Source organism: Numenius arquata, chromosome 26 (assembly GCF_964106895.1).
Source record: "Numenius arquata chromosome 26, bNumArq3.hap1.1, whole genome shotgun sequence".
NCBI classification, from domain to species: Eukaryota; Metazoa; Chordata; class Aves; order Charadriiformes; family Scolopacidae; genus Numenius; species Numenius arquata.
The window spans coordinates 2,231,483-2,240,946 of record NC_133601.1 but is presented as its reverse complement, the minus strand read 5'-3'; the positions used below and the strand labels follow the sequence as shown (position 1 = coordinate 2,240,946).

At 68.6% G+C, this 9,464-nt stretch overlaps 1 protein-coding gene across 1 annotated transcript; it reads left to right on the top strand.

Annotated features, from left to right (window-relative positions):
• The first annotated feature begins 1,748 nt into the window (after positions 1-1,748).
• Positions 1,749-9,188, top strand: HR (HR lysine demethylase and nuclear receptor corepressor). The gene is made up of 18 exons (XM_074164170.1): positions 1,749-2,558; positions 3,234-4,065; positions 4,533-4,722; positions 5,303-5,535; positions 5,621-5,770; positions 5,868-5,954; positions 6,036-6,157; positions 6,328-6,406; positions 6,561-6,724; positions 6,845-7,069; positions 7,193-7,383; positions 7,415-7,567; positions 7,776-7,906; positions 8,009-8,104; positions 8,195-8,334; positions 8,401-8,568; positions 8,689-8,793; positions 8,922-9,188. The coding sequence occupies exons 1-18, from the start codon at positions 1,749-1,751 to the stop codon at positions 8,982-8,984; spliced, it is 3,939 nt and encodes a 1,312-aa protein (XP_074020271.1). The 3' UTR covers positions 8,985-9,188.
• The last annotated feature ends 276 nt before the right edge of the window (positions 9,189-9,464 follow it).

The following is a 9,464-nucleotide window of genomic DNA, read 5'->3' as shown; positions in this document are numbered from 1 at the left end:
AAAGGGCGCTTTCTTCGCTCGCCGGGCAGAGCACACCTGCCCGCCTTGGCACCGCCGCCGGTACCCCCGGGGATGGGCGGCACCCCCCCGGCACCGTGCCGGGTTCCCGGGCGTCAGCAAACCCCCAGCAAACCCCTCCAGTTCCGCCCAGTCGCTGCCGGAGCCGGCGGAGGCTGCACGGAGGCTACCATCGCTCCCTCCAAAGATGCTCAAAGCCGCCTAGAGCCGGGGGAAGGTCCTGCTCGCCGCCGTCGACGCTCCCTTGGGTGCCCCCATCCCTCACCCCCTTCCCCCCCCCCCCCCCCCGACAAGAACACCGGGACCCCCCAGCTTCTAGGACGATAGGGAGGAAGATCACGGAGCCCCCCAGACCAATGGATCAAAAACTCCAGCTCCGGCACTCGGAGAAGAACGTCCCCAGGGCCACCGGGGCAGCTTTCTGCCTCCTCCAGATCCCGGAGCCGGACCCCTTCAGCCTGTGGGTCTAGGTGGTCCCCACCGCCCGGCATCACCTCTCTGGGACCCGGTGCCACCAGAGGAGACACCCATTTGTCCTCGCCGCTGCCAAGGAGGCGGCGGGGGTCCCCGATGGACCCTCCAGGTAGCCATGGGATGGCGGGGATGCTGGGCGAGCCGTGGGACCGGTTGCTTGTGCTCTGGATGGGATGAAGGGGCAGGGGACAACGCAGCCTCGGGACATCGTGAGGGAGGTGGGACCGGGAGCATCTTCCCGGTGCGGGGCTGGATGGGAGAGTCCGGCTGTGTCCCATGCCCTGGGGGGACAGGGTGGGTTTGCCCAGGGTGCCCCCCCATGCCACAGGGTGTCCCTGCTTGGGCAAGGTGCTCCCCAGCAGCGTGGGAAAGGGGACTTTGACCTCCCCTGGGAAGCAGACGTGACGGGGACACAGGCGGCTCCGGGGACACACGGTCCCATCCCTGGCACATGGGGGTGGCTCTGTCCTGCCCCACAGCAGGGCTTGGAGGTGGGTGACCCCCCCTGCCTCTCCCCCTCGGCTTCTCCGGCTGCCAGGCAGGAAGGGTTGTGGGACAGGGGGTGGCATTTGCTGCGCCGGGAAGGGATGTGACTGGCTCCGAACCCTGCGTCTGCGTGTGGCCTGGGTCCCGGAGGAGCGTTAATCCAGCCAATCTCCCCAGGCATCAATCCCAGGGAGGGGGGGGGGGGGACGACGATGGAATCTGGGAGCTCCCTCCCCCCCCCCGCCCCGCTCTTTTCGCTGCAAACCCTCCTGGGAAGCACAGCCCAGCCCTGGCCGGAGGCGAATACCTGCGCGGGGCAAGGCCTCCCCACGCTGGGTGCCAGCGGCCGGGCACGGGTCCAGGCTGGGTGCGGAGGGGGACGGGTGGGCGCAATGTGGGTCCCGGACAGGGTGGGGGACCCCACTTTCCGGCCGTGTGCCCTCCTGAGGTCGTGCATCCCCACCAAGATGCCGAGGGGCACGGGGAGCCCCTCTGCCATACCGGGGAGCCTCCCGTCTAGCGTGGGAGGATGGAGCTGGGGGGGCTGAATGCAGCACCCCCCACCCCAGCACCGACCCCCACCATCCCCGTGCCTCAGTTTCCCCCCTTCGCCCCCCCCCCCCCCCCAACCATTGCGACCCACACACGGCTGGGCTGTCCCGGTGGGTTTGGGTTGCCGTGTGGCATGTCCCCACTGATGTCCCACTCCCTGCCCGCAGGGTCCGGCCAGCCCGGGACGGCGCTGAGCACCACATGAGTGGCAGAACGACATGGCCAGCGACGCGAGGATGGGGGAGACTCCCCCACGGTGGAGGAGAGCCCAGGAGGCAGCGCAGGACGCCCGGGGGATGGAGAGCAGCGGGGTGGTCTTGTCCCGGAACACGGCCACCGAACTGGGACTCCCAGGCTACCAGGAGCCCGGCAAGCTGAGCTACGGCACAGAGAAGGGGTGTCCCTGGAGGGGCTCCGAGGGATGTTTGGGGACAGGAGGGGGGCTCACCGGTGGCGGGCTAGGATGCCCTTACCCACCGGCCCCACCGTGCCTGCGGGATACCCTGTGCCGCCCCAAGGATGGAGCCGAGCTCCCGCCGCTGCTGCCACCCAGGAATGGGCAACCCAAGGCGGGCTGGGCTGAGCCCTGCAAGGACCACCCGGCTCCACGGTGGGCTGAGGCCGTGCTGGCCCCCCTGGCCCTCTACAGCCACGCGTACCACCGTTACCCCCTGCCCTTCCCGGGGATGGAGACCCAGCGCCCCGGCACCGCCGGCAAGCCCCGCGCCGCTGCGGGGGACGGGGCCGGTGACCCCCCGGCTTTCCGCCACTGTCCTTTCCTCGTGGAAGCCAAGCACAGCCCCTTCCTCCTGTCCTCGCTGCTGCCCACCGGACCCTCGGCTGACCCCCCGTTTGGCGGCGGGGGGCCGGAGAGACCAGGGACCATGGGCGATGGGCGCTTCGCCGGCGTGGACTGGCGCCTGGGCTCCTACGTGCCCGCTTGGGGCCAGCCCATCTACTTGGGGGTCCCACCCAGGTGCAAAGTGACTCTCTCCCCCTTCGAGGACTGCTCCAGCTCAGGGAACAAGGTAGGCAACCCCGGGCGGCCACGTCGGTGCCTGGCTCCCATGGCGGCATCGCTCCGGCATCCAGGGATGCTGAGGGCTTGTATCCCCCGGGTGACGGTGGCCTCCAGCCTCAGCTGAACCCGGCTGGGAGCGGCAGGTTGCGAAAGGCGATGCTGGCACCGGCACCCGGCATCGGTGACCCCCCTCCCCGAGGGGCACGCAGCCCCTCGCTCGCTCCCACAGCTCGGTGGGGGGGTGGTCCCAGCGTCCCCCAAAGGGGATGGATGGGGCAATGCACCCGTTGTGGTAGCGGGGGGAGGTGGGGTGGGGAGGGGGGGAGGATGATGGTCTCCTCCCCCAGCGTGATGCAAGCCCCCGGGGCTGAGTCACGGCGGCAGGAGGAGGCGGCGGGAGGCAGCCCGTGGGTGCGCCCCGTCGCACCCCGCGCCGCTGCGGCTCCCCATTCCTTTCCCACGCGGGTAGGGGCGACACGGGCACCCCACGGGCTCGGTCATCCGGGGCTGGAAAACACCAGGCAACTGCCCAGCTCGGGAAGGCGTGGTGGTGGGGAAACTGAGGCAGGGCCACAGGATGCTCTCCATCACCACCTCCCAGCGATGTGGGTGACGGAGGCAGGGACAGGGACCCACATTTGGGGTGACACCAGCCTTGACTGCCCCCTCTGCTCCCCTCCAGGAGTTTTACCCGAAGAAAGAACCCGGCTTCCACCCCCCGGCCAAGGACCAAGCGCCATCGCAGATGCTGGGCAAGGGCCAGGCTGGGCAGGATGGAGATGGGGAAGGGGAACCGGAGCTGCCCGGAGCCCCATGGAGGGATGGCCGAGCGGGGGGCAGCTCAGCGGTACCCACTCCCCGTGCCCGCACGCCTCCCCCCAGCGCCAGCCGCCCCCTCTTCCTCCTGCAGCCCGGCGCGGTGGGGGGCTGCGGGGATCCCTGGGTGGGCACACGGGCTCACGCTGCCGATTTCCCCCCGGAGCTGGGGTCAGGCCGTCCCTCCGAGCCCAAAGACCTGGAGTACCAAAGCCTTGGAGGACTGGAGGATCCCGACCCATCGCCTCCGCTCACGGATGGGCACTACCCGCCGGCCCTTGCCAAGCCAGAGCAGCCTCCAACTTGCCTCTGCGCCACCCCGGGCTGCGATGGGTGCCCGGGGGTGGGCTGTGGGGTGCTCGGCCCCTTCGAGCCCAGCCTGGGCATCCCCGGGGGCCGTTTTCCGTGCCCACCCAGCAACCACACCAAGCTGAAGAAGACCTGGCTGACGCGGCACTCAGAGCAGTCGCTGCCGCGCTGCAAAGCTCCCCGGAGGGATGGTGGCCCCGAGCTGGCCAGTGAGGGCAAGCGCTTGGGCAAGCGCCCCCATGGCACCATCGACGGACCCTGTGCTGCCAGTGAGGGTGCCGGGGCTGCCAAACGGGTCACGAAGGCCACCATGGCTATGGCATGCCCAGGTGATGGCACGGAGAGCGGAGGGGACGCGGAGGAGAGGAGGATGGAGCTGGGAGAGGGAGGTAAGGCTGGGGGGGGGGGGGGGGGGTACACGCTGGGTGCAGGGAGAGGGCGGTGGCAGCACCCCATCTCCGGGGAAGTTTCACATCCCAGTTCCTGGCACCCACAAACACCCAACACGAGCCAGGAACACGTGAGGGCTGGGAAACCTGCTGCGCTCAGGTTTTTTTCCCCGGCACGGCTGGGTCTGGCAGCGATTCCCAGGGCGGGGATTTAAGGAAGATGCCCCTTTGGAGCAGCGCAGCATCCTCAGGTGTGATGCCCCAGGGGGTGGCAACCATCGCGGCCGGGTCAGAGCCCTCGGGGAGGTGCTGCCATCCCAGCCCTGACCTCTGCGGATCTCCAGCCCTACTTTCCAGCCCTACTTTCTGGCCCAGTTTTTCCAGCCCCCGCCGCGACGTCCCAGTCCCTCCCGCCTGCTGCGTCCCCATGTCCACCGTGTCCCAAAGCACCTTCCCGTCTCCCCCAGACCCACTGAGCCGACCCGAGCCGGATCCGCGGGAGCCGTGGTGCCTGCAGAGCGTGCCCTGCACCACCCTGCCCGAGAGCATCCCGCGGTGCTGTGCCTGCGCTGCCCGGGCCACGGGGGACCCCGAGGGCGAGGAAGAGGAGGAGGAAGAGCCCCCTGAGAGCACTTGCAGGCTGCTGCACTTCCGCAGGTGAGCTCAGGACTCCTGGGGAAGCCACAGCCCTGCCTGTCACCCCACTTTTGAGCATCCTCTTGTCACCTCACTTTTGAATATCCCCTCCTGTCACCTCACTTTTGAGCATCCTCTCCCATCACCCAGCTTTAGAGCATCCCCCTGCTGTCACCCCACTTTTGAGCATCCTCTCCCATCACCCAGCTTTAGAGCATCCTCTCCTGTCACCCCACTTTTGGGCATCCTCTTGTCACCCCACTTTAGAGCAGCCCCTCCTGTCACCTCACTTTTGAGCATCCTCTCCCATCACCCAGCTTTAGAGCATCCCCCTGCTGTCACCCCACTTTTGAGCATCCCCCTGTCACCTCACTTTTGAATATCCCCTCCTGTCACCCCACTTTTGAGCATCCCCCTGTCACCTCACTTTTGAATTTCCCCTCCTGACACCCCACCTTTGAGCATCCTCTCCCATCACCCAGCTTTAGAGCATCCCCTGCTGTCACTCCACTTTTGATCATCCTCTTGTCACCCCATTTTAGAGCATCCTCTCCTGTCACCCCGCTTTTGATCATCCCGTCCCGTTCCCTTTCTCCTTCAGGTTTGCCTTTGGGGACAGTGGGGAGCTGAACATCGATGGCTTCTGCACCCTGGGGGAGGCGGATGGGGACACAGCCCTGCGGCTGGAGGGGACCGGTCCCGAGCGAGGGAGCAGGGGCGCGGGGAGCAGCCTCTGCCTGGCCAAGTACCTGCTGGGGGTCCTGGGGGACCCCTTCTGCGAGGCCGTCCGCAGGGACAGGGACGTGTGGCGGGGAGCCCCCGGCGGGCCCGAGGGTAAGTGGGGAGCGGGACTGGGGAGTGGGGGGGGGTGTGTGACACCAGTGGCACTGGGGAGGCTGAGGGCTGTGTTTTCCCGCAGGGGTGATGGCCTGGAGGCGGGGGGAAGGAGCCCCCCAGCTCTGCGATTCCTGCCAGCGCGGCTTCTTCAACTCTCACTGGAGCTGTGCCAGATGTGGCTTCCAGCTGTGCCCCGACTGCCACCGCAGCAGGCAGGCGGCTGATGGCCACGGTACGGGGACGGGGACGGGGAGTAGGGGGGGCTTGTAAAGGGGGTGTCAGCCCCGTGGGGACTTGGTGGGGACGAACGCACCCTCTCTCTGATGCAGAGGGTCCCGTGCAGCCGCCTGAGTGCGTCCCCGGGCAAGACCACCACGTCGCGTCCCTCGTCCCCACGCAGTTTGTCCCCACCCGTGGTGAGTGTGCCCCCCAACCCCGGGACCCCCACTTTTCCTGCTGCCTGGGGCTGACCCCTCCCTGTCCCCATCTGTCCCCAGTCCTGACCCGGCTCTGGAAGCTGCTTCACGAGGTCCGGGACAAATTCGGTATCAAGTCACACTGTCCCTGTGGGGAGGGGGCTGTGGAGCGGAGCCCGGCAGAGCCCCCGGGGGGCAGCCAGGTATGGGGGGGGGACACATGGTTGGGGATAAGAGGGGGTGCAGGTGCACCCCAACCCCTGCAAAAGGCTGCCCAGTGTGGGGTTTATGCATGATGCTGGGGAGGGGACCAGCCTTGGGGACAGGGGATGGGGGTCCCTTCCGGATGCCCATATGGATGGAGGTGTTTCAGGAGCTGCCGGGGGCCACAGTGCCCACCCCCTCGCCCAGAGATGATGCCCCAGACGACACCTCCCGGCCCATCAAGGAAGGTAGGGCCGGTTGCAGCCCCCCTGCTGAGGGGACAGCCCCGCTGCGGGGGGGTCGGGGATGCTGCACTGCATCCCCTCTGGGGTGCCGGGTTGGGGGGGGGCCAGAGGTGGAGGAGGGCGCGGGCAGCCCTCACCCCTTTTTCCCCCTGAGCAGAGAGCCCTGAGGGGGGGCCACCATCGCCGGGGCAGCTGCCCCCCCGGGGGACCGTCCAAACTGCCACCCTCTGCGACCTCCTCGCCTCCACCGCCGTCAAGCTGTGCCTGGGGCAGGATGGGGTGCGCATGGCCTTCGCCCCCGTCTCACCCGCTTTGCCCAGCGTGAGTCCTGCGCCCCCCCTCCCCCTCCCTGACACCCCTCCGAAGGTCTGGGGGCGGGCTATGGTGGGCTGATGGGGCTCCCCCTCTTTAATTTCCACATATCCCCCCCCCTCCTCCCAGGACAACCGCCTGACCAGCATCCTGGACAGCATCATCGCCCGCGTAGTGGAGAGGAAGATCCAGGAGAGGCAGGCGGGGGGCGAGCTGAGCCCCCCCAGCCCCCTCGGTCCCCCTGACCCCCCCGCTTCCCACTGCATCCTGGCACCCAGCGGGCTCCTCTGGCTGCACGACCCCAGCCACGCCAGCAACTACAAACTCTTCCAGGAGCACTGGCGGCGAGGCCAGGTGAGCCCCCCCACCCCGGGGATGCACGGCAGCATCATGGACAACCCCCCCACCTCACCACCTCAGCCCCCACCCCCTCCCCGCTTCCCTGGGCCCTGCTGAGCCCCCGGCTGCCCCCGGCAGCCCGTCCTTGTTTCAGGGCTGCAGAAGAGGCTGGAGGGGCGGCTGTGGGGGCCGGAGTCGTTCCGCTCGGCCGGGGGGGAGCGGGTGGTGGAGGCGATGAACCTGCGGGCACCAGGGAGCCGTGTCAGGATGAGCAGCCGGGAGTTTTGGGACGGCTTCGCTGCCAGCGGGGGTAAGTGTGCCATGAGTTTGTGGGGTCTCAAGTGCCATTCTGGGGTGTAGAAGCTTGGGGGGGGGGGGGGGGATGGACACGGCGATGGCGACACAACACCCACCCTGCTCATCCCTCCATCCTGCAGCACCCCCGAAGCCGGAGCAGGGCGGTGGGGACCTGCTGAAGCTGGAGACTGGCTTTGGGGACACGGAGCTGTGCCGGTAGGTGATGGCAAAGGCTTCACCAGGGTGGGGGTCACCCCCCACCCCCGGCAGCCCAGTACCCCCCGCTTCTCACCAGCTGGGTGCCAGCCCCCGCAGCAGTGGGATGCATCCCAGTGTGGGATGCAGCGAGGAGGGCTAGGGGCAACGGAGGAGGGGGGGGGTTCTACCCGATGTCCCAGCATTGAGGACCGTGCCTGTGACACAGGGCCACCAACCTGAGCGCCAGCTTGCCATTGCCGGAGTACTGCGGGCCAACCGGCCGCCTCAACCTGGCCACCTACCTGCGGGGCCAGCGGGCTCGGCGCTGGCTGCGCCCACGCATCTGTGTGGCTTATGGTGAGTGCCCATGGTGGGCAACCCCACCATGACCGGGGGGTGGGGGGTGAGCTGAGCTCCCCCCACCTATGCCAATGTTTCCCCCCCCCCCCAACCTTGCAGGTGTGCACCCCCAGGACAGGACCATTGGGACCAAAAACTTGACGGTGGAGGCAACCGACTCCATCAACATCCTGGTCCACGCCACGGCACGGCAGGGTAAGGTGGGAGCATGGAGGGGGGGGTACCCCTACCCCACCACCCCAATCCCCCACCCTGGCCACCCCCTGAGCACCCCTTTACCCCCAGACCTGCTCCCACAAGCTGATGCCGAGGGTTTGGACCCGCCGTTGAAGGAGCGGCTCTGGGATGCCGGCAGCCAGCCCGCTGCCCTATGGCACATCTTCCGCCCCGAGGATGCCGGCCGCATCCGGGATTTCTTGCAGAAGGTGGGTGCCATCACCCCCTGGACCCTCCCCGGACCCCCATCTCCGCTCACCCCCACCCTTCCGCAGGCGTGCGAGGACCAAGGGCAGGAGGGGGCGGCCGCGCCGGAGCCCCCCGGCCGCTATTTGGACGTCTCACTGCGGAGGCGGCTGCGGGAGGAGTGCGGGGTGGGCGGCTGGACCCTCCTCCAGTTCCTGGGGGATGCGGTGCTGGTCCCCGCCGGGACTCCCCACCAGGTAGGCAGCTTAATTCCACCCCACCCCCCACCCCGGAGGCAGCTGTGCCGAAAAAAACCTCCTGGGGAAACTGAGGCACGGCTGAGCCCCGGTCCCCTGACGCCGCCGTGCCGTGGGTAGGTGCAGAGCCTCACCGGCACCATCAGCGTGGAGCAGCGGTTCCTCTCACCGGAGAATGCCGCTCGCCCGCGGGACCACGGCACCCACCCCCAGCTCTGCGCCCAGGTGGGTGGCTGAGGGTTTGGGGGATGCCGGGGGTGGCGGGGGGGGGGGCATGTGGGTGTCCCGGTGTGGGGTGAACGGTGCTGGCCGACCCCCCCCCCCCGACCCACACACTTTTTGCACCCTTGCAGCTGGACGGCATGATCTTCTCCGCTGTGCGGGAGGCCGTGGGCGTCCTGAGGGGCTGCAAGTGAGGTGGCCGCGGCAGGTCGGGAGGATGGCCGAACAAAGCCAGCGCTGGGTGGCCACCGCCAGGGCCACGCCGCCACGGGGAGCCGGGGGGGGGGTCTGGCACCTTCTCGCTTGGTGCTTTGCCCCGCCATCCCCCGGGGATGCTCGGGGTGGGAGCCGGGGAATAAAGTGTCTGCATCCTGCCGGGGCCACCGGCAGCACCAGCACCCGTCTCGCCCTCTGCCTTCATCCCCAGCCCCATCCGAGGATGCTCCGGGGAACGGGGGACGGGGGTCGGGTCTGGCAGAGTGGCACGGGGTGGTCCCAGCCCTTGGTGGCTGGCGGAGGCCACTGGTGAGATGAGTTTGGTGGGGTCTCTGTGCCGGCAGCCCCACAGGGAACTGGGAAACGCCTGGACGTGGCAGCCTGGTGCTGCTCGGAGGTCTGGGCTCTCGGGGTGCACGTGCAGCGCAATTAGCACCGTGCAATTAGCACCGTGTGAT